We start from the raw sequence: 26,341 nt of genomic DNA on the forward strand, positions 1-26,341 counted from the left end.
CGTCAGGGACCAACAGGACAGTCAAGGCCACGAACGCTGAAGGTCTGCTGGCTTTGAAGCGATCCCTCTTGGTACGTTTGTGCCTTGATTTCTTCATAGATGTTCTTTTGAAATATTCCTGTCATACTGCTGGTCAAACAAAGCCAACGTAGAATGTTGGGTGGGGACGTCACAGCAAGGCTTTGAGGGGCCCTTGTGACTTTACAGTTTTGATAGCATCTGTCGTAGACACAAATTAGGGTGCGTGTCTCATTCATCTTTTCCCCAGGAGTTATGTCTGGACTTATCTTTTTTTAAGGGGAAGCCCTTCTTTCTCTATTTTTGACAGGTTTTCTGGGGCACTTCTGTCTTCCTACTTCATCCCACCTTCCTGGTCAAATGATTTCCAAGGTTGGCATCATGGTACCCAACCTTCAGGTCTTCCCTTGATTTTGTTTTGTTTTTCTTTAAACAAGTTGGGGAAAGAGAGCCTTTTCCTCCTGGTTGCAGAGGTTGGAGGACAGACACCGTCTAAGGCTGTGCCTTACATTCACGTGGGGAGGTGGGTTTGCAGGAGGTGAGGAGGTCAAAATGCACAGAGTAGAGGTGAAAATTTTCTGATGGTGTCCCAGTTACTGGTTCCAGCCATTCCTGAGGTCCATTCCTGCAGGTTGGTTTCCACAGGCCAATCCTTTCGCCTTTTTTTGCTTATGCCAATTTTAGCTGGTTTCTGCCCTGTGCACCCAGAGTCCAGAGTAAGAGACCATGAATCATGACAGTGAACCCCATCAGTCAACAAAGGAATGTTCCAGAACAAAACCGCACATTGCCTGGACTGGCCCTGGCACCAGTGGCTTAATTTGGTGCTGGTTCTTCACAACAAGAGGGTGAGTGATAAGACACCGGTTAGAGAAACATCTCCACCATATTGTGGTTTAAGCTCTAGGAAGTTAATATGGCATTTTGACAACAGCTTTTCTAATTCTTAGTTGTTGAAAGCCAAACTGCAGAGCAATGAGGAAAATATGGATACATGTGTGTACATAGTTCACCACAGATTGCTGTGTCTGACGCACTGCTCCTTCACAATTCAGACTTTGGCTTTTTTAGTAAAGAAATGAATACATTTTATTAGAACTTGTTATAAATATTTTTTATTCTCAGAGCTGAAATGCTAAGCCATTATTTAAATTTTATCTCCATTTTTTTTATTAGTTATCTATTCTATACATATTAGTGTATATATGTCAATCCCAATCTCAGACTTTGTTTTGTCAGAGATAGCATCTCGCTGCACTTGGGCACTCCTCGGTCCAGGGGAGTAAAGAGGGAACCGCCTGGAAAGAGACTGTGGGTGCTTGAGGCCACGTGGCAGAAGCCCCGACAGAGCCCCCCAGCGGCTCACTTAGCATCAGGTCCCATAACCACTAATCAGAGCTGGGTCTGTAATAACCTGGAGCGGGGGGTGGGGAGGAGGCCCGTGAGACCTCCCTGCTGGCTAAGCACATCCTGCCTTTGGAGATGGGGGCACAAAGAGGGAAAGGGCCCAGGAAGTGGGCTTGAGCCTGGACTCCCAGTGGATCTCACTGACCAGTCCCCTGTCCAAGGGCTCTAGACCCAGTCACCATCACTATTTCTGACTCTCCTAAAATACAGGGCACCCAGTTAAATTAAAAATTTCAGATACATTCCTGTATACTAATGATGAAAAATCTGAAAGTGAAATTAAGAAAACACTCCCATTTACCATTGCAACAAAAAGAATAAAATACCTAGGAATAAACCTACCTAAGGAGAAAAAAGACCTGTATGCAGAAAATTATAGGACACTGATGAAAGAAATTAAAGATGATACAAATAGATGGAGAGATATACCATGTTCTTGGATTGGAAGAATCAACATTGTGAAAATGACTCTGCTACCCAAAGCAATCTACAGATTCAATGCAATCCCTATCAAACTACCACTGGCATTTTTCACAGAACTAGAACAAAAAATTTCACAATTTGTATGGAAACACAAAAGACCCCGAATAGCCAAAGCAATCTTGAAAACGAAAAATGGAGCTGGAGGAATCAGGCTCCCTGACTTCAGACTATATTACAAAGCTACAGTAATCAAGACAGTTTGGTACTGGCACAAAAACAGAAATATAGATCAATGGAACAGGATAGAAAGCCCAGAGATAAGCCCACGCACATATGGTCACCTTATCTTTGATAAAGGAGGCAAGCATATACAGTGGAGAAAAGACAGCCTCTTCAATAAGTGGTGCTGGGAAAATTGGACAGGTACATGTAAAAGTATGAAATTAGAACACTCCCTAACACCATACACAAAAATAAACTCAAAATAGATTAAAGACCTAAGTGTAAGGCCAGACACTATCAAACTCTTAGAGGAAAACATAGGCAGAACACTGTATGACATAAGTCACAGCAAGATCCTTTTTGACCCAGGTCCTAGAGAAATGGAAATAAAAACACAAATAAACAAATGGGACCTAATGAAACTTAAAAGCTTTTGCACAGCAAAGGAAACCATAAACAAGACCAAAAGACAACCCTCAGAATGGGAGAAAATATTTGCAAATGAAGCAACGGACAAAGGATTAATCTCCAAGATTTACAAGCAGCTCATGCAGCTCAATAACAAAAAAACAAACAACCCAATCCAAAAATGGGCAGAAGACCTAAATAGACATTTCTCCAAAGAAGAGATACAGATTGCCAACAGACACATGAAAGAATGCTCAACATCATTAATCATTAGAGAAATGCAAATCAAAACTACAATGAGGTATCATCTCACACCGGTCAGAATGGCCATCATCAAAAAATCTAGAAACAATAAATGCTGGAGAGGGTGTGGAGAAAAGGGAACACTCTTGCACTGTTGGTGGGAATGTAAATTGATACAGCCACTATGGAGAACAGTATGGAGGTTCCTTAAAAAACTAAAAATAGAACTACCATATGACCCAGCAATCCCACTACTGGGCATATTCCCTGAGAAAACCATAATTCAGAAAGAGTCATGTACCAAAATATTCATTGCAGCTCTGTTTACAATAGCCAGGACATGGAAGCAACCTAGGTGTCCATCATCGGATGAATGGATAAAGAAGATGTGGCACATATATACAATGGAATATTACTCAGCCATAAAAAGAAATGAAATGGAGGTGTTTGTAATGAGGTGGATGGAGTTAGAGCCTGTCATACAGAGTGAAGTAAGTCAGAAAGAGAAAAACAAATACAGTATGCTAACACATATATATGGAATCTAAGGGAAAAAAAAAAAAAGAGGTCATGAAGAACCTAGTGGCAAGATGGGAATAAAGACACAGACCTACTAGAGAATGGACTTGAGGATATGGGGAGGGGGAGGGGTGAGATGTGACAGGGTGAGAGAGTGTCATGGACATATATACACTACCAAATGTAAAATAGATAACTAGTGGGAAGCAGCCGCATAGCACAGGGAGATCAGCTAGGTGCTTTGTGACCACCTAGAGGGGTGGGATAGGGAGGGTGGGAGGGAGGGAGATGCAAGAGGGAAGAGATATGGCAACATATGTATATGTGTAACTGATTCACTTTGTTGTAAAGCAGAAGCTAGCACACCATTGTAAAGCAATTATACTTCAATAAAGATGTTAAAAAAAAAAAAAAAATTTCAGATAAATAATTTTTAGTATGTCTCAAATATTGTACATTGCAAGAGTTACACATTGCGTGTGTATAGATGTACATATGTATACGTATGTATGTGTATATGTTGGTTTTTTAAGCTCTCCAGGTGATTCCAATGTGCACAGCGCTGAGAACCAGCACTCAGGGTGGAAGAGCAGACAGCTGGGTGAGAACTCACACAGGAGCCCGGGGGCCGGCACGGAGGTGTGGACCGGTCTGGTGTTGGGGATGACAGCGGTTAGAGGGCAGAGGGCACAGAGGGCGCACGAGGGGCAGCAGACACCCGCAAACCCCCGACAGTCAGCGTGCGGGAGGGAAACACTAAGGGGGGGGCGGTCCATCTTCAGAAAGGAGGGCGTTGTCTTTCATGTTACAAACAGCATTACGCTCCCCCTGGATGCCGAAGCCTGATTGAAGCCCCCAAAGCTCTTCCCACTAGGGCAGGGTTCCCATTCTTGACAGCAGAGCAGAACCACCTATGCAGCTTTTCGCAGTGCAGCTGCTGGGTCCACCCCAGAACCGTCCAACCCCGTGTGCCCACTTTAAAAGCTATACAGGGACTTCCCTGGTGGTCCAGTGGTTAAGACTCTGCGCTTCCAATGCAGGGGGCGGGGGTTCGATCCCTGGTCGGGGAACTGAGATCCCACATGCTGTGCGGTGTAGCAAAAAAAAAAAAAAAAAAGCTACACAGACAGTTCTGATGCATCATTTGGGCCAGTACCCCCTCCTCAACTCCCCTCTCCTCCTCTACCCATTTTGTGGCTTCTGAGCGAATCACTTTTCATGTCTGTTTATATCCTTCCCTTCTCTGCTAAGTTTCTGGTGCCTTCCCCTTCGAACCACCAAGAACAGGTACAATAAATGTTAATTAGACTTAAGCTAGTGGCTTGGTTTTATGAGAGACATGTTTCACAGCAAATGTTCTCAAACTTTAGCTTATATCAGCATCACTGGAGGGCCCCAGCCCCAGAGCTTTTCATCAGGGTGACGCTTGAGAATTCGCATCCCTAACAAGTTCCCAGGTGATGCTGATGGTTCTGGTCCTGGGACCACACTGTTTTTGTAAGAATGAAAAGGCGTTCTCAATTTAAATAAAGTCAAGGTAATCACAACTACAAGTAGAAACCAGAGATTTGGAGTAGACATGCTGGCCAGGGCCATGGAAGGCTAGTGCTTCCTAGAGCAGGCTGTAGGCTCACTGGCCTGTAGACTGAATGACGGAGGTTGCGGGGCCAGTCTAGCAGAGTGGAGTTACAAGGAACTGTGCCTGAATCTCTGCTCAGCCCATTGCTGGCTGTGTGACCTTGGGCAAGTTGCTTAACTTCTCTGAGCTTCAGTTTGCTCATCTGTAAAATGGGGTCGTGCTTATTATGTATGCATACTATGCATGGTAATTGAGTAGGCATGCAGCAGCAAGAGATTCAAGTCCAGGCCATTGGGATCTCACAACCAAGCTCTAAGGCCCTCTCGCCCACCTCACAGCCCCCTTCAAAGGCTTTTATAATGATTTACAAAACATTGACTCAGAGCCTGGCACATGGTGAGCACTCAACCAAGATTGTGGTGGTTGTTACAGCTGGTGCCTGGACACGTACTTTTCTCTGTCCTTATAGGCTATGCTCAAGGACAGCCTAGTACGTGGCTTGACCACTGCATGGGTCTACAGAGTGTCAGACCCCAAGACCACCCCCATACAGGGAGGGGCCCGACATATGATGTTATGTTATACAGGTTATGTTTAGTCCTCGAGTGAGAAAAGTTTGTGAATATGTATTACTTAGAAACCTACTGGCTCACGAAGGACTTGAGTTGTTTATAAAGCCAGGCCCTCTGGTCTTCGTTTTGGACCCCAGCACCCTCTCATGGGTAGCTACCCTGCAGAGTGGGGAGGAGGAGCCAGTAGCCGTGGCAGGTGACCTGCTGAACTAAGATGCTGGGGTCCCAGGAGGAACAGTGACTGCACATGACGCCATCTAGTGCCCACAGTGAGCAAGTGTCCTGCCACCCAGTCTAAAATGTCTGACCATTAGGTCAGCTGTAGGTGATATTCCTCTACAATCACAAGGAAGTCTGAAATAAGCTGGGATCCTGAGAGAATATTTTTAAAGGGGGTGATCTATGTAGATGCAGCAAGTTTACCCATAAACATCACACAGCCAAAGAGCTGAGGGAGGGCAAGCCTGAGAGGGTCTCTCATAGAAGGGAGAGAACCTTCTCTCTGGAAAGCAGGGATGTCAGGGTAGCCAGCTGCCCTTTTCTTCCTTTAACCTTAACTACAAGGGGGAGAATAAACTGAGATGCTTTACTAGGAACTCAGATGGGAAACTGAACCCTTTCCTTAGGAAATATGCCCAAGACAGCTCCTGGCTTGTTAGAGAGAGCAAAGGCAAAAATCCAAGAGACATACTCTTGTTTTTTTTACTGTGAGGCTGTTTTCTTTTGGGGACTGAGTATTAGCTCAAGAAATATTTGAGTATAGTCAAAGATCACTTTTAAAAAATCAATTAGAGCACAGGGAACTATAGTCAATATTTTGTAATAACCTATTAGGGAAAAGAATCTGAAAAAGAATATATATATATGTATATATACATAAATATGTATATATACAAATATATACGTATATATATAAAACTGAATCACTGTGATGTACACCTGAAACAAAAAAGATATTGTAAATCAACTATACTTCAGTTAAAAAATTTTTAGTTAAAAAAAATCAATTAGATATTACCAGGTGTTTATGGTTTTTAACCATTAGAGCATGTGTCCAGGGTCAGAGGTGACAGCCACGGGGTCTGGGCCCAGTGGCAGCAATGGGACCTTGTTGGGCTAGTTCAGAGGCTTGAACCTGGCCTCCCTTTCCCCCAGCTCTGGGCAAGCTCTGCAGCTGTAATGAGGCCACCCAGCCACGATCAGGTTCTGTCACAACAACAGAGAACCGCCTCAGTTCCTCTTGTAAATAAAAGGGCTTCAGTCATTGGTGAAATCAAGGGCCCAGCAACCTCCTGGGGCTTCTGAGCCACTTCCCAGAATGATCCAATCAGAACCGGAGGGCGAGTTAATCCACCCACCTGCAGAGTCCTGGGCCTCCTCAGCCTGAGGTATAAGCTGCTGGATTCCCACCAGCTCCTGAGCTTTCACCCATTTCCAGATCAGTGCTCCCCTTCCCTCAAAGTCTCCCCGTTTGCCCCCTGAAACGTGTTTTACTGGAGAGAAATTTGCCCACATCCCTCACCCCTGCACAGACCCTCCCTTTGTTTTCTTGCCCTGACTGGAGCCAGGCCCCCCTGTGAGGATGCCTCTTGCCCCATTCCTCGTATCTCGGGGCTGGGTGGGCATTGGGTACTGGCTGGCCCCTCATGGCTTCAGCGTTCTGGAAGCAAGCCCTCCCTCATGTGGCAGCTCTGCATCTCAAGGCCATTTCCCCTACCTGGAGTTCATAGCCGTTCCTCCTACCTGGGGTTCATGGAGGACTTTGGCTCTTCCTGTTTCCCCCTACCTCCCCCACCCCTGACTCCTGCTGTCACCCTGGGCAACCACTGTGTCTACCAGAAGGCCCACCTGAGCGCCAACATCTGCTCCGTTCCTCAACTACAAGTCTTTACCTCCATCCTACTACCCACCCCTTCAGTCACATCTTACTTTGTCACCATGCAATACTGCTTCCCTCCATATTCTTCATCTCCAGAATCTTCTCTGACCACATCCCTGTCTCCCTCCATCAGTCTGGACCCCAAGGCCAACCAGTCTCCCATCTACACCCCCAGTGTCCCCTCTTTGCACCTGCTGTGCCCACACGGTATCCCCCATCCCCAAACAGACAAGGTTTCCTCTGCAGGCTGCAGCTCTAGCCAAGGTTGCCTCCACCTACAGTTATGCATGAGTGAGATGTAGCTAAGGAGGGCAAATTTACCCAACGGAGCCAGAGAGAGGCTTCAACTTGGAGACTCAGGGAAGGAGGGTGGAGGTTGGGAGTGACATATGGGAACTGGATTTAACTAGAAGTTGGTTCATAGAACATTTGACCCTTCCTCCCTACCCCTGATGTAGAGAGGCAGACAGCACTAGCCAATCCCGAGGCCAACGATCAGAAGATTCTTCTCCAAAGACACTTAAGAACCCCAGAGCAAAGACCTCTGCAAGCTGGCATTTAAGGGTTCCCATATGGTTACCTAAAAACAGAGCTCATCAGTTGACAAGCTCTACCCACCAACATGGGGCCTCAATCACCTTTTCATGGCCTCATTTTTAAGTGTGTGTAACCTATCAAGGATCACCAGACATTTAAGAAAATCTGCAACTTGGGAAAGATCAAGATAAACAAAAATGATCTCAAAGGATACAGAGATAATACAGGGAACTGAAAAACACTTTTTAAAAAAGTCTATTTGGTTTCCTCAAATACTAATTTCCCCGTAAGAAAGAGACAGGGATCAAGAACCCTTGGAGATTAGAAATGATTGCTGAGGGACTTCCCTGGTCGCGCAGTGGTTAAGAATCCGCCTGCCAATGCAGGGGACACGGGTTCGAGCCCTGGTCAGGGAAGATCCCACATGCCGCAGAGCACCTAAGCCCGCGTGCCACAACTACTGAGCCCGCGCTCTAGAGCCCACGAGCCACAACTACTGAGCCTGCGTGCCACAACTACTGAAGCCCGTGTGCCTAGAGCCCGTGCTCTGCGACAAGAGAAGCCACCGCAATGAGAAGCCCTTGGACTGCAACGAAGAGTAGCCCCCGCTCACCGCGACTAGAGAAAGCCCGCACGCAGCAACAAAGACCCAACGCAGCCAAAAACAAATAAATAAATAAATAGATAAAAAATCTTATTAAAAAAAAAAAAGATGGCTGAGGGATTTCCCTGGCTGTCCAGTGGTTAGGACTCCGTGCTTTCACTGCCATGGCCCTGGGTTCAATCCCTGGTCGGGGAAAGAAGATCCCGCAATCTGCGGGGCCATTAAAAAAAAAAAAAAAAAAAAAAGGACTGTTGAAACTAACAAAAGCGTCACAGAAAACTTGGAAAATAAGGCCAGGAAAATTTCCAAGAGGAACAAAAATCAACAAATGGAATATAAGAAATAAAAGATAAGTGACATGGAGGGTTAAACCCAGAGTCCCAACATTCTACTGTTAAAAGTTCCAGAAAATAAAAACGGAGGGGAGACGACTGTTTAAAAAATACAGAAGCATGTTTTTCTTAGGGGAAGCACACAAGCCTTTAGGTTAAAAGGGCTCCCCTCATGCCCCGCACCCAGACTTCAGTGCAAACAAGCATCAGGAGACCATCGCAAAGGTTTCCATGGATCACACTCCGCTGACACGGCAGGGGGCTGGGGGTGGGTCCTGAGGGTCCCTGACTGAGGCCTCGGCCTCATTCTTTCAAACCAGATGAGCCATCACTCCGCCCCTGCTGCAGTAAGACAACTCACCCCGCCGTGGAACTGGATGACCAGCTACCTCTCAGTCCCCGGCACTGGCTTGTGGAAACCAGGATTTTTTTAAAAAGTATATCCAATATCATTCAAATTGGAATTTTAAAACTGATGTATATTCATTTTTAACAGGTGAAGACACACCACAGCATTAATGATGATCATCTTGTGAAACTTCCTTCTATAATAAGCATCACCAGGAGGTTAAAGAATGCAGAGGCCCTGGTTTGTTGAAGCAGGATAGGGCTTGGGCATGTGTATGTTTACCAAGTTCCTCAGACCATGGCTCTGATACCGTCAAAGTTTGAAAACCACCAGCTTAGCTAAAAATGTTTTGAACAATTGAAAAACAGCACTGGGCTTTGTCAATCTGGTTACAGCAAATCCAACATAAGAGGGCTTCCTTTTCAACCAACACTTTCTCCACTCTCTGCCTGCCCTCCCAGCCCGTGACAGCCACCAGCCACCTGGAGTGACAAACCACGGCTCACAGGCTGCAAAGGGAGAGCAGCTTTGCTAAGAAACAGCTGTGGTTTTATTGTGTTTTTCAGCATTGCGGTTTTATTGTGTTTTTCCTGTTTCTTTCCTCTGCAGCACGAGAGAAAGAAGGTGGGCTTCTGAGCCTCCCAGAATGGAGGTCAGACCTGAACTCCACGCTTCGCAGGGCCGAGTGTAAGTTACCCACCTTCTCACCCTTTGTCCCCCCTTCGCTCCCCCTAAGATTGTTCTGGGTGTTGAGGAGAAGGCATCTCCTCTCCATCTTCACCCTCCACCCCCTCCATTCCAACCTGGCCATCCCAGCCCCTGGGAAAAGACCACCACAAACCCTGCAGCTTGTGCCAAGGGAGGGCAGTGGGGGATGCGCTATTCCCTGCCCCACGCACCTTCCCTAGTTGCATTCAGCCTACATCGCATCAGGTGTCGCCCCAGCACGGTAACCATCCAGGTAAGCCAGTCCAGGTAACCATCAAGGCCAAACACGGTATTTGTTGGTGGGGAAGGTCAGAGCAGCAGGTAGAGAATCCCTCTTCTCCACGCCCTTGCGTGGTCTGAGAGCACCAGCTTCCGATCCTGCTAAAGGCAGACAGTCCAGCATCGGCCTCACATTTCCCGGGCATATGTAGTGGCCTTTTCCCTGGACCTGTACCTACTGTCTGAGTCAGGAGGGCTCAGCTCAGCCGCGGTGGTGAACCCAGACATTTCCGTGGCCGAGCGCGAGGGTTTCTTGTTTCGCTGATGAGAAGTCTGTTCTGAGTCAGGTGACTCTGTGATTCACGTGGCTTCCGTTTTGTGCCTCCACGATGGCCCATCACTGAGTCGAATGGAGAGCACTGGAGTGTCGTGCCGGCTCTTAAATGGACCAGTGGCCGGAATTAGTCACATGCCCTAACCTAACTTCAAGGGAGGCTGGGACTGCTGTCTTCCTGGGTATCCGGAAAGAGGAAAATAAGATCTGATGAAAATATAGCATTATTTCTGCCACTCCAAACACCCCTCCTTCTTTTCTTTTCTTTTCTTTTTAATTAAAGGCAAAAATTGGAGATAAGGGTATATCCCCTCTAGGAGAATATCCTGTTAGCATGTGAAAGGCCTCCGAATGGTATTACAGTGAATAGGGAATCTTTATTTAATTCAGCATTTCCTGAACTTATTTGGTCATTGAGCCCTTTTTTTCTAAGTTTAATCTCCCTTGGAACTAGTATTCTTAAGTTACAAACTTTGGGAAATTGTCCTCGATGCGTCAGCTGTGGGCCTTGGTTCTCTCACCTGGTACCAGCCACCTCTCAGTGCACCTAGTCTGGAGCAGGGGACGCCCCTGGAGAATCCTGGAGCATGGCCTCCCCACCCCACCCCATCGTGAACAGTTCTTGCTGGGAGCCTCCCCTCTCCACTTCCTGTGATTCACATCCACTGGGCAGCCCTTTTCCAGGAACTCATAACAGGGAGGGGTGGGCCTCAGGCACAGATGCTTATTTGGAAGGGACCCGAGTTCAACCTCTGACCCAAAGAAGAATTCCCCTCGTCTGTTCAGGGTGAGGCCCTTCCCCTGTTGGATTCCTCCACTCGCTCACTTGCAATCCTCCTTTGGCCCTGCTGGGCAGCTCAAGCTGTTAGGCAGCCCTCCCTCCTGGAGCCGGGATCTGCTGTTGGGGACCCTGCTCCCCCTCTTCCAGCTCAGACCCTCTGGAGCAAGACGGCAAAGCCTGCTCCTCATCACACGACAGACATCCGAGCGCCCACCAGCTGCCCCCACATCTCTCTAGGCCAAACTCCTGTGTCTTCAAATGTCTGTGACGGGGACTTCCCTGTCGGTCCAGAGGTTAAGACTTCGCCTTCCAATGCAGGGGGTGCGGGTTCCATCTCTGGCAGGGAAACTAAGATCCCACATGCCTCGGGGCCAAAAAACGAAAACATTAAAAAAAAAAAAACAAGACAACCCAGAAGCAATACTCTAACAAATTCAAAAAAGACTTTAAAAATGATCCACATCAAAAAAATCTTAAAAAAAAAAAAAAATGTCCCCAACAGTTTCCAGGCCCCTCACGGCCCTGCCCTCCACCTCCAGCCCCATCATCAATGTCAAGGCCTGATGGATTTCCCATCACCTTTGTTTGGGCTCAGCATTCCGGTTTCCCGATATCTTCTGGACGCCTAATTGGGTCACGTATCGTCTTGGTGATTAGTTACTCTTTCTAGCTTTGCGTTGCCTGCTAGCAATCTTGCTGAGCGTATTTCTGTGGCTTCATCCAAATCACTGAGGCAGGCTGGGCAGGGGAAGGTGGATTTGGAGAGGCTCAGGGAGGAGGGGGCAGGGAAGATTACTTATTGGGCTCACCTGCCAGCCCTCTCAAGAGGCCAAGTTTATTTACACAGTTGCTCTCTTGCCCGCCCTGCCCCTCCTGTTTCAGGAAACTTCCCCCGGGAGCCCCAGGGGCTGCCATGGTCTCACCAGCCCTGCTCCTCTGCCCACAGTTCATTGGCCCAGACACGGGCTCATGACCTGATTTTTGGCCTTGGCAAAGGGTCTAGGCAGTCTCTCACCAAAGTGAAGGATGTTAAATGTTCTTTGTTTTGATGATGTTAAGCCGCATGAGCTGTTTGTAAATTTTGGAGACTAATCCCTTGTCGGTCGCATCATTTGTGAATGTTTTCTCCCATTCTGTGGGTTGTCTTTTCGTTTTGTTTATGGTTTCCTTTGCTGGGCAAAAGCTTTTCAGTTTCATTAGGTCCCATTTGTTTATTTTTGTTTTTATTTCCATTACTCTGGGAGATGGATTGAAAAAGATATTGCTGTGACTTATGTCAAGAGAGTGTTCTGCCTACGTTTTCCTCTATGAGTTTTACAGTATCTGGCCTTACACTTAGATCTTTAATCCATTTTGAGCTTGTTTTTGTGTATGGTGTTAAAGAATGCTCTAATTTCATTTAAATGTTCTTGATCTTGGGGAAATACTGGTCTGCAGGGAGAGAGGAATGAGGCCCACCAGCCACTGGGGCACAGACGCCCCAGTGCAGTGCCCAGCCCTGCGGGAAGGGCAAGCAGGCTGGGCTGTGATGTTGGCTGTTACGGTCTCGTGAAGCTAAGGCATGGGTCTAGCACACATGAGAGAGATGGGACAAACACAGAAAGATAGTACAAATAGGTGCATTCACTGATGGAATACAGTTGGGTATATCTGCACATATATTTAATAACAAAAACACTCAGAAAAAAAATCCTCTTCCCAGCCCTACGCTGACTCAGCATGAAAGCGACACACCCTACCTCAGTGCCCTGAGACTGTGGCCCTGGCCTGACCACCTGCTGGCCTCCCTCCTGAGGGCCCGCACCTCTCCCTGTTCTCAGGGGCAGCTGAGGGTGCTGCTACTAGCCAGTCCAGGACACGATCCCAGCCCTGGCTTAATAGCTCTGCGGGGAACCCAAGAGCTGTCTCTGCTGCCATCCAGCAACAGGAAGCAGCCAGCAGGTGCCAACAGGGTCCTGAAGCCCCGCGTGCGCCCTTGGATTTGGCTGCATCCAAGGACCAGCGCTTCGGACAGAGGGTGTGTCCATGGCTCTCAGGTGCACTCCTGGTCCCCACTGGGCGGGGGTGGGGGTGGGGAGTGGGGGGATGGGATGCTGGTTGGCAGAGCAGAGGCAGCCAGCCTCCACGCAGAGCCCCTGCTACGCCGTCCTGGGGCCGGTGGGCCCTCAGGGTCCTCCTGTGAGCAGCCCCTTCCTGGTGGTGCAAGAGAAAGCAGAGCCTCCTCTGACTTCACCAGAGCGGATGGGGTAAGAGAAGGTGAAAGCATGTTGGCAGGACCCTAAAATCCAACAGACTGGCTGCTGAGCTCATTCCTTGGCGTCTGGGCGGATGTCTTATGTGCTTCTGACACGCACAGGTCGTGGCTTTCCTGTAGCTGTGTTGGCTGAGTTACCTCCCTGGTGTTTTTCCCCTTGTGGATTTCCTGGTCCTATAACCTATTTACACCTGCCCCAAACCCTGCCTCATCAGGAGGCATGTCTGTCCCAACATGGCCACCTTCCTGGAATTCAGCCCAAATCAATACTTTGGGAGACTTCCTGCAGTGTTTCAAGGAAGCTTTGCCCACAGAAACGAAGGAGGACTCTCCAGCCCCCGGACCCTGCCATGAACACCAGCAAGTAAACAAATACACCCCTCCCGTCCATCCTCCCACCCGCTAAGCCCATTGCTCCCGCTTCACCAGCCAGACTCCTACCCAGGAAGACAGCCAAGAACGACCCCCTGGTCTGAGAGTGGTGGTCAAGTCTTTAAGAAGATGGAGCTGGCTTTCAAATCTAAAACTACTTTTATTTGTGGTTGGCTCAACATAAGGTGCCATTATCAATCAGCAGAATTATAAAACTGTACAGGAGGTACAAAAATAGGCCGTTTAACTTAGATACCCTCACATCATCAAGCTTTAAAAATACACATAAAAATTGTACAATCTGGCAGTTTATAAAATATTAAGCTAAAAAGAGGATTTTAGGTTCCACAGAGGATTGTATCACACAATTAACACAGACCCATCAAACAATTAACTGTCCACAGAGAAGACACAATGGCACAGAATTAAAAAAAAAAAAAAATCACTTAAAAATTAACATTTTTACCCCAACCAAATTATTTATCCTTTAATGACAAAACTACTATAAGGCGTCCATCCTGTGGAAGGATACAGTATAACTTTTCCTTTTCCAGTTTTAAAATGGTCAGGGGTGTTGTCCAAAGCAAATCTGATGTGCTTTAAGCAAGTGCAATTGTCACTGGATACACTTCAGAGTAAAAATTAAATAAATATAAATAGGTTAAATAAATAGGTCATTGCATAAAAGAACACTACATAAGGTTTGCATCTGCGAATGCTGCAGAGTTGACTGGTAATGCTTTCTAGGTAAAGCGGGGACTCCCCCGTCACAGCTTCTGGGACACTGAAAAGGAATACTGTACCCGCCAGACACTCAAGAGCACGGGGTGAGGCGAGTGGGGTGGGGACTTTGGCTGGAAGTGTTGGTTAAGGCTGCTCTAGGGGGGAGGCTCGTCGCAGATGCTGTCTTTGTGGTTTTCCAATGAATACAGAGAGGATTTAAGCGCCGATAAAAAAAATCAGGACCTGTTACTCGTGGAAATCACTGTTTCATAAAGAAAACCAAGTACAGGAAGAGTAGACACTTTGGTTTAAAGGATAACGGGCCCAACACTGGAAGGCGGAATTCTGGCTCATCTGTACAGGATACCTGGGGACTTTCTTCCAGGCAAGGCCAACGCGCCAGACCACAGTCAACGGAAACAACTACTCCAGGATGGTGAAGGGTGGCCAAGGAAAAGAAACACTGGAAAATACGAGGAAGAGGGATTTCAGAAGCTAAATGAGCAGAGAGAAAGCTAAACAGAATTTAAAGAGGCTCCTTACGGGTGTGCTGTGCTCTGTCTTCCTGCACAGAAGGCGGTGAAAACGGAACAAGCCCACCTTCCTGGAGGACTTCAAGGCTGAGGATCCGATGAACAGAGACGCACAGTGAGAACAGCCCTGGGAAATCCAAGCCTGGCCACAGTCCAACTTCAGAGAAGAAAGTGGCCAAGAGGACAAAGCCCTGCAACCCAAAGGCCCCCCACACCTTCGAGGTCAGATCAACCACCAGTTCATCTCTTTCGCTGCGGTGATAAATGAATCGCGTTCACACAAAACCTCCCCCAAAGGATCAGGGCGAGCTCTGATAAGGACCTTTCTTCTCCAGTTGGTGGGAAGGAAACACTTTGCTGGACCCGCTAACCTGTGGCTCTTCCACTGAAATACATGTAATGGGTCGGAATAATGTCTCCCTGGGAAGAGCCTATGACGACTCTTGCACTGAGTGAGGGGGAGATGGGAGGGGACCTTTACATCTGGGATTTTATACATCAGCCACCAGGTGGTTCAGTGACTTATCATGTAACACCAATGATTCCCAAGAGTGCAGACGCTCTGGTGCCCAGTGACAGGTGGAGCGCTCTAAAAATTGAAGTTAAAAGGACTCAGTAAGCAACATGAGAATTCTGGCAGGTGTGCCAAAGACAGATTCAATACCAGGGTCAACACAAGATTTAAATAGATTATGGTGTCCTTGGGATCCCTAACAGACGCGAATAAATTCTGTCTTAAAGATGAAGATGGTGTACTTGTAAAAAGTCAAACAGCCTTCCAAGAATCGTACTAAAGATCAAACAGCTCAGCAGTGACAGGACACGCGGCAGGCTGCAGAGCCCTCTTTTCGAGAAAGAAAGACGCCTTCCCGCTGTGCTGAGCACAACAGGAAACCAGAATTCTAGAGACCAGGATGGGATAAACCAGATGGTGCCCACAAGAGACCTTTTCAAGCCACCTGGAGGACTGACGGGTGACTGGGTTCCCGAAGGTGACGGAGAGAAGATGGACAGAGGGCAATCTGACCCCGGATCTGATGGCTGAAAACCCCAAATGCACGCCCTTCCCCACGCCCGCATCTTCTTCGCAGCACTGATATTTACTCACTGCCGTCTCTCTATCACTGGCTCGTATGAAAGCCGAGGTTTGGCCTATTTTGTTCACCTGTGTCCCTAGCATGCGATATCCAGCCCAGCTCATATAGTAAGTGCTCAAATAAAATACATTGAATAAATGAGTTTGAGAAAGTTGGGTGGTTAAAAAACTAGTATTGCAAGCAGAAAAGGAATTTAAAAAAGAGCTGTCCTGGAGGCAAGCTGGGCCAAAACAGAGAGATGACATAAACCCTGGGCTGCTGAGAATGACCTGGCTACTCCCCAGAGAGAACATTCAGCAGCGACCACAAGGCAAGGCAGCTGCCTCGCCAACCACCCCCCCCCCACCACCACTGCCCCCAACACAGGAAGCTGACGGTCCTTTAAATCGCTCGTGGCATCTTCTCCACCTCGTACTGTCTCACCATCAGGCCCGGCGGCAAAGCGACCTGCAGAGCCGCCACAGAACAGCGCGGGAGGGGGCTGGCCCAGGAGCATCAGAGCGGGGAGAAGAAAACCGTCCGGCTGTGAAAAACGGGCAGCGTGGTACAAGACACCACGATGCTGACCAAGGATGCCGGGGCTCCCAGGTCTAAATGAGGTAACTGATGAGGTTTAAAGATGCAGGATAATATTAAAGGAGAAAAGAAAAAAAAGTGACGTTAGGCATGAGGAAAGGAAGGGAACTGAACTCTCTGAAGGCAGAATAAGCACTTTTGATGAGTGGCCCTCATTCGAATCCACCGCCAGAAAATGTCTTACAAGGAGAAGAAACAGCGATTTCTCTGTCAGTTAGTAAAACTAGAAAGTAACATTCTTCCTCCTGAGTGGAGTCTCTGGGTGAGTGAGTCACTCACCTAGTGAGTCACTAGGACCGAACTGCAACGATCCATTCCCCTGGCTGGAGAAAGTACACGTAAAACGCTTCCTTACATGGTACCCTGATTGCGCTTAACCTCTAAGGCTCTCGGTAGAGAAAAGACAGAGGAATTTTTGACTAAAACTAAAGTTAAAAATTATATTAATTTTAGGGGGAAAAAACCCCACGGTATTGACATAATTTAGAGAATATTATTTTCAAACATGTATACAGTGTTGCTATAACGTTTTACTCGTCAGTATTAGAGAATGTTCTACATATGAACACTGTTTCTGGAGGGGATGGGACTTTGGGTACCTTACAAAATAGAAGATGTATTCTATATCTTGCATTACTTCCTCACAAGCTTCAAGTTAAGTTTAGCTCACGCTAATGTAGCATTCTACAGTATGATCAAAATATAAAGTTATTAAAATCTGCCAAGAGAAACATAAAAGCCTGCCCACAAAGTGTGTGGTGACCCTGGCCTTGGCCCTCTAACCCCTGGCCCGTCCTGCCGGCCCCAGGGACAGAGCAGCCTCATTGCCTACCTGCTGGCCAGGGCTCTCCCCGGGGGGCCGTGAGTGTCCCACCTGGCCTGCTCCCCTCTGGTCCCAAAGGCCTGTCCCTGCCTGGGTCGGAGCTGCTTTCCTTCAAGGCCAGGGGACTTATCACCTCTTGCCCCCAAATGCTCCTAAACATCCCCAAGCGCCCCAGGGCACGACTCCACCAAAGGCCACCATTCAGGCCACCGGTGCCCTGGGCCACAGCTGTCTCAGAACGCAGCAGCCTCTTTGTTTCTGAGAGACCCGCAGACACAGACTCACCTTCCAGAGTTCCAGGCTGGCCTCTCCCCACACCGCGTCCCCACCCTCAAGGCTCTCACCACCCCCGAGGAAACACTGGTTACAGTGATGGGAACCTGTGGGCGCGTCTGTGATCAGTGAGGCATCTCCGATCCCTGGGGGTGATGCCCTCTGAAGGTCCTCCTCCTCCTGGGCACCCTCTCCTCCGGAGCCCTGCTTCTAGCAGAGGCTGCACTTAGTGCACCTCGGCCCGGCTGGTCCAAGAGAGAGATGCTCCCGGTCCCAGCACGTAGGCACCACTGAGGGTTCCCTCAGCTCTCTTCCTTAAAGGCCCACAGACTGGCATCTCACAGGAAGTTTTAAAAGAAACGCGAGTCTGAAGCGAGTTCATCCAGCAGAAGGCAGAGGGTGTTCCTCTCTGCCTCTGGGAATGGCCTTCCTTCGCAGCCGTCCCCCGATGGTCAAGTTTTCACGGCCAATGTCTTCCCAGCTCCCTCGTGGGTCGGAGGGGGGGCGGGGTCACGTCTCCCACTTCCCGGGGTCAGCATCCTCCCCTGCTGGCTGCAGAGCAGGCAGCTCGAGGCACTTGGCTTTGGAGCCTGGTCTCCCTGCTCAGCAGGAGACGCCAGGCTGTGGCTTGTAGAGATCCGGCCCTCGGTCCCAGCGGGGCCACCGGCACGGAGGCCGCCTGGCTCAGAGGGCGTCTGGAGTCACTGGGGGCCGGGGCTCGAGGGGCTCGTGGTAGTAGGGCTGGAAGGGCCTCTCGTGGCGGCACAGCTCCATGGCCCGGTAGGTGTGGGAGAGGAGGTGGGGGAAGCGCGAGGTGAAGTAGCGCACGAAGCCGTCGGGGAGGGGGCCCAGCGTCTCCCGCACCTCCTCGGGCAGTTCCCGGTAGTGGTGCTTCTGTAGATGGGACGGTGGTGGGGGACACAGACCCACGGTCAGCAGAGAGGAGCCCGCGGGACCCGGGCAAGACCCTCGCTCAAGGAAGACTGACCGTTAGGCGGGGTAAAGGAACCACCCTCCCGCTCCTGGTGCCGCTTCCCCGCCCTCGGGGGAGGCCTCGGAGCCCAGCGAGGCCGGCACAGGGAGGACGGGGCCAGCCCCGGGCGGGAAGGGCCCCATTGGAAGGAGTTTATCGGTGCAGATCCAGGCACCGAACAAGTCAGCAAAGGATGTAGCACCAAGGAGCCCGCTTCTAGCAGAGGCTGCACTGTGACCTGTGTCCCCGCCTCACCCTCCCTGGAGAGAAAGTTCATGCAGGGGAAGAAGCAGCCTCTAGTGTTTCCTGTGTAGCCAAGGCCTCCCAGCCTCTGTGAGGTCCTCATCCAGGGGGGCTGGAGGACCCCCAGAGAAGAGATATGAGTAGGGGGGCTGCGCCGCGGCCCCGCCCGGCCCGCCGTGTGCTCATAGCCCTCACCTTATTTCTCATGGCCCGGAGGAGATCTCGGACAGAGCCACCTTTATAGGTTCTGAATTTACGCAGATCTAGGCAAAAAACAAGGAAGGCAATGTAACAGACAAACAGATTTCGAAAGAAAACAATTCCTGGGGCTCCTGGGGATCAAGCAATCAGACCAAATCATGACCTAACTCCATTCTTGTCGCTGACAGGAGCGTTTCTCCAGATTGAACCCCAGGGCGGCAGTGTTAGTCTGAATTCCACCTCCCTTTCTCACCTGCGATCAGAAATGATCGCCGAGAGCATGACACCTGTCACTGACCTGTCACTCTGAGAGACAACTGGGACACACGTCAAGAGCAACGGTGCGACCTGTATCCAAACCACAGGAAGCCTCAATCCCAGAAGCGGTATTTGGAGCCCCAAACGGCCCGGAGTTGCCGTTTCCAAGTCTGCTTCTCAGAAACAGCTGCTGCTTCTGAACCGCTTCCACCAACACTGACCCCGGGGGCGCCGCGAGGTCACCTGTCTGCAGGGGGACAGTGATATTCTCCCTCCAGTCCATCTTCACCACAGCCCGCCCGCCGCGCTCCAGCTGCTTCACGATCAGGCCGTCTAGGGACTCCTTCTCTATCCGGTCACTCACGTCCTGGGAGGGAGACAGGGCAATGGGGAACAGTCAGTGTGCAGAGGCTCTGAGAGCCAGAGGACGGACACTCTGAGTGCCGGGACGGCCACCCCTGCCCGAGCCTCAGCCCAGAGCCGGGCAGCAAGCATCCTGCCTTCTCCCCTGTCCATCACCTCTTCCCCAGGAGCAGCCCCGTCTGCCACTCGCTGAGGAGAGGCCCACATGGACCATCTCCACCTCAGACCCGCGGTGCCTCGCCCGTGTTTCACACATACATGCCACACGGGGCCACGTGTGCAATCCGTATTCATCGATGAACCAAAAAAAACAAGGTCCATTTTGATTCGCATCCTGTGACTTTTGTGTACCCACTGGAACAGGACATGCTCAGAGACATGACTGAGGCAGGGTTGTCACTCCTCATTCAAACAATTAGGAAAGACAGATGAAGCCAAGACTTCTTTCAGAGGAGAAAAGCTGGTGACAGGAGTGTGGGCTCTGGAGGCCCCGGCCCTGGATCTAAATCCTGCGCGGGTTCCGAGGTATGCACCTGAGCACGGGCCTCTCTGAGCCCCCGCCAGTGAGACAGGTCCACCAAGCAGCCTCATGGGGCCCATAGTCTTTTCTTTCTTTGACGAAGATGAAGTCAGTCAGTCAGAAGATGACCGTCTAACTTGTAGTTGCGGGAAGAAAGCCTTGGGGGGGGATTGACGGTCATCTCGGGTACACGGGGGGCACACGGTGCTAAGCCGCAAAGTCGGTACAGCTAGTGACGCGGACGGAAGCCGGGGGTGTTCGCAAGACACGTGGCTTGGAGATACTGAGAGTTTACATCCTAACCCTGGTGGGGTGAAGGTCCCTTTGTGTGAGCTTCATTCCTGCTCTACATCTTGTCATCATCAAAGTGACCTGGCTAGGGACTTCCCTGGTGGTCCAGTGGCTAAGGCTCTGTGCTCCCAATGCAGGAGGCCCGGCTTCGATCCCTGGTCGGGGAACTAGATCCCACATGCATGCCGCAACTAAGAGTTCACATGCCGCAACTAAAGAACCCACATGCTGAGACTAGGGAACCCGCGTGCCACAACTAAGACCTGGCACAGCCAAATAAATAAATAAATAAATAAAAAGGACATTAATCAAAAAATGTTAATAACGTTTAAAAAAAAAAAACACACACAACAAAGTGACCTGGCTAGTTTGAAGGTCCCTGGAAGACACCTGAGCTCAGACGTAATGTTATCGCACACTTAGAGTACAGTATAGTGTAAACATGAACTCTTATATGCACCGGGAAACCAAAAAGTTCATGTGACTCACTTTATTGAGATATTTGCTTTATCAGGGTGGTCTGGAGCCAAACCCGGTCTGCCCGTATGAAGAAAATATATTAAAATGTCAACTGTGGTTATCTCTCGGTTATGGAATTATGGGGTCATTTGTTTTATTCTTTGGCCTTTGCTGTAGTTTCTGGGAAAAAAAAACTGGAAAGGTTACATGAAGATTTTTGATAAAGAAAACAAATGTCTCCACCTGGAAGAACTGGAGCTGCTTTTCTAGGCTCCAGAAGAACGGGTGTTTCAGCACATGCTTCGCTGACGGGCGCTTCTGAGGATCCATTGCAATCATCTTCTCTATTAACTCCCGGGCAATAACGTCTTCTACAAAGGAGGAAAATAAACATGCGACTCGTTATTACCAGCCTAAAGCCACAAGCAAATACCCAAAACCCTGACAGTCTGCATGCCCTGTGACTCAAGGTCCTACTGACAGGAACTCAATCCAATAACATAAGAGCTTGCACGAGACTTCAGCTAAGGAGAGTCCTCCCCGCGCGGTTAGTGAAAAAGAGTGATTGGAAATACTCGATATCAGAGGCTCGGGTGACACCATTGTGCCTCCACGCACTGGACTGTGGGCCACCAGGATGACGTGCTGGCTGAAATGCGGACGGACGCAGAGAGAGTCAAGATGAAGTTTAAAAACGAGCGTGCTGCAAAATACTATGCACTATTTAACACCATTTTTATAAAAATATGCATACACGTCTAGACAGATGATCAGAATAATACATACAAAGGTATGAGCAGCCATCATTCATCACTGTATAATGGGATTCTGGGCCTTTATGCTCATCTGTTTTGTCTCCAGGGAATAAGGAAAATTAATCCATGAGCAAAACAGTAAGATAGTTTAAATTTTTTCAAAAGGCAACAGTGGGGTGTCACAGGCCAATTATAATGCGGGAAACCCTGAAGTCAGGCAGAAAGACTTGTCACCTGCGTGCCTGGAGAGCGAGGACCCAGCCCATCTGTCCTCAGCCCAGGCCGCACGCGCTGACCACTGGCCCACACACAAGAGCCCAGTGTATGCAGCATGGCCTTTCCGTCTCCCCAAACGTCAGGGCAGGAAGGGACCTCAGATTATTTAACCCTCACGAGTCACAAGCTGGAAAACAGAGGTCCCCCAAGGGGGCCTTACCCAGGTCACACAGGTCATCGTGTGACCTGAAGGAACCTGGGAGCTGCTTGGCTTTAGAAGGTGGCGCTTCGAGGACACCCTACCCAGCCCTCCACCAGCTCTGGACCCAGTCGTCAGTTCACTGAGGCCCACAGGGCGAGCAGCTGGAAAGAAGGGCCTCTGGGGAGTCAGAGCCGGTCCCACCGCCGCCCGCAGGGGCCGCTCCCGAGGCCCCCCAGCCCTGCGGCCTGCTCACCGTGCTTCTCAGGGTGCAGGCAGTCCAGGCTGCAGGCGCCCAGGAGGATGTTGGCCTGCCGCTGCAGGGACTTGCCAAAAGGGTGGCTGCCCTCAGATATCACGTAGTAAAAGACGCAGCCCGCAGAGAAGATGTCCACCGTGTAGGTCTGAAAAGAAACTCGGGGCATCAGAGGCCTTCAGGGGAGAATTCTCATTCTAACTCAGCAGCAGAGGAAGGGGGTGTTGTTGCTGATTCTTCCACCTAGAAGGTGCCTTGGGAGAACCGGCTGACGGTTCTGATGGCCTCAGAGCAGTGCTGGGCACCCTGCAGGTGCCACACGAGTGCTGGAGGTCCCAGTGGAGAACTGCGCTCTGGAGCCAATGCCTGGGATGCCTGCTGGCTCTGCCACTGGCCCTCGGAAGCCCCTTGGTCGCTCTGCGCCTCAGCATCTGTGACCATGAAATGAGGATGACCCCATGGGGCTGTTGTGAAGATTAGATGCACACATTAAGCGTGAAAACGGTGGCTCAAACCAGTGTTCGGCCCACAGGACGCTCTCTCCTTGCTGCTAGTTATTCTTCACCCAACCAGCACGGAACTCCTCGTGGGCGGGGATTTCTGTGCATTCGCTTCCCTGTTGTACCCCCTGGGACTTGCAAGGTGCCCACATATGACAGGTCTTAACACTGGGTTAATAAACGAAATAAAAACAGTTTTTGGTGGGAATACCCTGGTGGTCCAGTGGTTAGGACTCCGCACTTTCACTGCCGAGGGCGCGGGTTTGATCCCTGGTCAGGGAACTAAGATCCCGCAAGCCACGTGGCGTGGCCAAAAAAAAAAAAACAAAAAAAAGAGTTTTTGGTTCAAAAACAGTCCCAGAAAAAGATTATTTAACAAGTTTTCAGTGAGCTCACTTTGATGTTATCTAATAACACGTCTCACTTATCCCGTGAAACCATTCCATGCCTACAGATGAAATGTGCGTGTATGATGTCTAGCTTGTCTACATGGGGTGTAACACTGGGGTGGCTCCCGAGCACGGCTTGGGTCCCTCACGTCAGGCCCCACCACTCGGATTCTCCACCAGACAACGTGAGGCTCTAGCGAGAGAAAGCCAGGAGCTCGTCACCTTCCTCACTGGAGAAAACCCACCCTTCACAAGAGCCCTGTGAGGTGAACAGAGCAAATGTCACCATCCCCAGATGAAGACACAGACAGAAAGGCTCAATGACAAGCCCAGGGTCACTGCTGGATAGCGACAAACCAGGACAAGATGCAGGTCTTATTCCCGAGCCCAGTCATCTTTGTTCTACTTCACCAGAATGTTCCTTAGGTGGGTGACAGATTCAGGACAGGAGGAACAAGTCCACCACCACTGAAGCGCTCACCTGGTGGCCACTTCTCACCTACTGACTGTGTCGTTAATGCTCCCCGTTTTCCATTTTCTGCAGCCCATGCTGCCTGACTCCCCAGCATCCTCACCACTCATGCTGCCCCCTGGGGGCTTGCGTCCCGCATGCTGGGCCCCTCTGCCCCCAACTCTATGGGCTCATCTCTAGGCTCAGTTATGTTCTTTCCCAAACTCATTTCTGCCACTTGTCCTTGTAGTTTAAATACTCTGTAAGCTGACAAAATACACGGGCCGCCAAGTTTGAGGTAAGCTGAATCTTTGGAAAGACTTAATGCGAGGGAGTTGCTACAAAAACTGCTGTGGAATTAGATGTGGGAGACTCAACTGTAAGAGACGGGACATAAATAGCTGAAAGCTAGGATTCTGCTTTCAAATCGCTTAGGAGGTGTCTGAAATGTCTGAGTCTCGATCTAGAGGTCACAGAAGGCATGTGAGTGTGCTTCATGCAAGAGAGGAAACGAGCAACTCCATTCAGTTGGACCCAAGTCAAAAAAAGATCTCATCTTACATCAAAGACTTCCTTAAAGAGTCACATTACTTACTTTAAGTTAAAATAAAATGTTTAAGGTGCGTATGTATTTCCTTACGATTCTTCATCGTAACTGACCTTTTTGATTAACTGACCAGCTGCGGTCCCCAGTGAGTAGGATAAGAGGCTCCACTGAATCTAATCTATTTTAGGATGGCTGATCCCATCCAGGTCTGATCGGGGAGCGCCAGATAATTCTCCAATGTCTTGCTGGGCTAGAAAGCAAGGTGCTCAAACACGACTGGGCTCTCAGCAAAAGGATGCAGAAGCCAGAGTGAAGGGGCTCCTGTTGGCCAAACTGGAACAATTTGAGTATCAAAAGGAATAGGAACAAAACCAAAAACAAACAAAAATAAATAAGGACTATAATGGATTATACTGCTATTTCTTTAAATCCATGAGTCCAGAGAGAGAGAGAGAGAGAAAAGGAATATAAATAAAGTTCTTCCTTACAGAAAAATGTCAGCTAATAAACGTAGAATTTCTACTGAATGCAGTGATTCAGGCAAGGATCGCCAATGGATGCTGAACCATCAGGTGAGTGACTGTTGATAATGGGATATTCACACTCTGCCAGAGTATCGCCCCACACAGTCCTAACAAAGGGGAGATGCCAGTGTCACCACCTGCATCAGCTGCTTCAACTCGGCATCACCATTAGGGATGCAGTAATGGTACAACCCGACTGGGACTGTTCTTACCAAAAACACTTAACTTGCATCTAGTCAAGCCCTTAGACCTATGTCTAGTTCACAGGAATACAAGGAACAGACAAGTTAAATACCACCAAGAGGAAATGAGTGAGTGAATCCCGAGTGAGGCATTCTACAGAGAAGTGCCCCGACTCTGCAAAGAGCCACCGTCGTGGGACAAGAAAGCTGGGAGAACTGTGTTGATGAAAGGAGACAGAATCAAGTGCAATGTAACAAACACACCTAATTGGGTCCTGGTTTACAGAAACCAGCTCTATAAGAGACATTTGGTGAACAACTGGGGAAACCTGAATATGGATTGAATACTAGGTATCAGTGGAAACAGTATTAATGGCTGAGGTGTGAGCATGGGGAGGTGGTTAGGAGGTAGAATGTACCCGTCCTTGGGAGACATGTGCTGAAGTATTTAAGGTAAAGGGCTGGGAGGCCTGCCACTCATATTCGAATGGTTGCAGGAACAGACAGAAAGCGAAAAATACAGACGAATGTTGAATCTAGGTAGAGGTACAGAGGTATTCACTGCTCTCGATTTTCTGTATGCCTAAAAATTCTCAAAACAGAAAGCTGGAAAAACAAAAACAAATTAAAAAAGAATGAAAACTGCAAGTTTGCTCACCTTACGCAAGTCCTGATTTTCCAGTTGCCCAAAATAGGGGGGGGAAAGGATTGGAAGAGTAGGGAGGTAAAAAAACAGACAACTGCCTACATTCACCCCTTTCATTCCTCTGGACAGGAGACAGTGTTAGAGTGCCAGCAGAGTGCTGCTGGGGGAGAAGCTCTTCGCTACAGAAATGTCCCCCTGCAGCAGCGAGCGCTCCAGCCCGCCCCCCTGGGCCTGGAGGCTCCGACTCCCCAAGGAACAAGAGGCTGCTTCCGCAGTTTTCACAGAGCCACGCCTACACTCACGGGGTTCTCCTTGCAGTCTTCGCTCAGCATCTCCGGGGCGATCCAGCCTTCTGTGCCGGGCACCCCTGAGCGGCGGCTGAAGCTGTGCCTGCCCACTGCCAGCTTCTTACAGAGGCCGAAGTCGGAGATCATGGCCTTGATCCTGCCGTGTGCGCTGGGCATGGAGAGCAGGATGTTGTGTGGCTTCAGGTCTCTGTGAACTAACACAGAACTCCAGGTTAGTCCCGCGCTTGGGCTCCTTCCCCGATGGGGACGCGCCCTCCTCAGATTCTCAACAGACC

General features: G+C 49.4%; 1 protein-coding gene across 1 annotated transcript in view; it reads right to left on the reverse strand.

Annotated features, from left to right (window-relative positions):
* Positions 1 to 16,489: 16,489 nt before the first annotated feature.
* Positions 16,490 to 26,341, reverse strand: part of ERN1 (endoplasmic reticulum to nucleus signaling 1) — an 82,271-nt gene continuing 72,419 nt past the window's right edge. Inside the window, exons 17-22 of the mRNA XM_061175718.1 lie at positions 26,061 to 26,260; positions 22,520 to 22,667; positions 21,337 to 21,464; positions 19,704 to 19,827; positions 19,197 to 19,264; positions 16,490 to 18,679 (exon numbers count right to left, since the gene is read on the reverse strand). Coding sequence (XP_061031701.1) covers positions 18,470 to 18,679; positions 19,197 to 19,264; positions 19,704 to 19,827; positions 21,337 to 21,464; positions 22,520 to 22,667; positions 26,061 to 26,260 — 878 coding nt within the window. The 3' untranslated portion in view covers positions 16,490 to 18,469. The remainder of the gene's footprint in view (positions 18,680 to 19,196; positions 19,265 to 19,703; positions 19,828 to 21,336; positions 21,465 to 22,519; positions 22,668 to 26,060; positions 26,261 to 26,341) is intronic.

The sequence above is a fragment of the Eubalaena glacialis genome, chromosome 19 (assembly GCF_028564815.1).
Source record: "Eubalaena glacialis isolate mEubGla1 chromosome 19, mEubGla1.1.hap2.+ XY, whole genome shotgun sequence".
Taxonomy (NCBI): Eukaryota; Metazoa; Chordata; class Mammalia; order Artiodactyla; family Balaenidae; genus Eubalaena; species Eubalaena glacialis.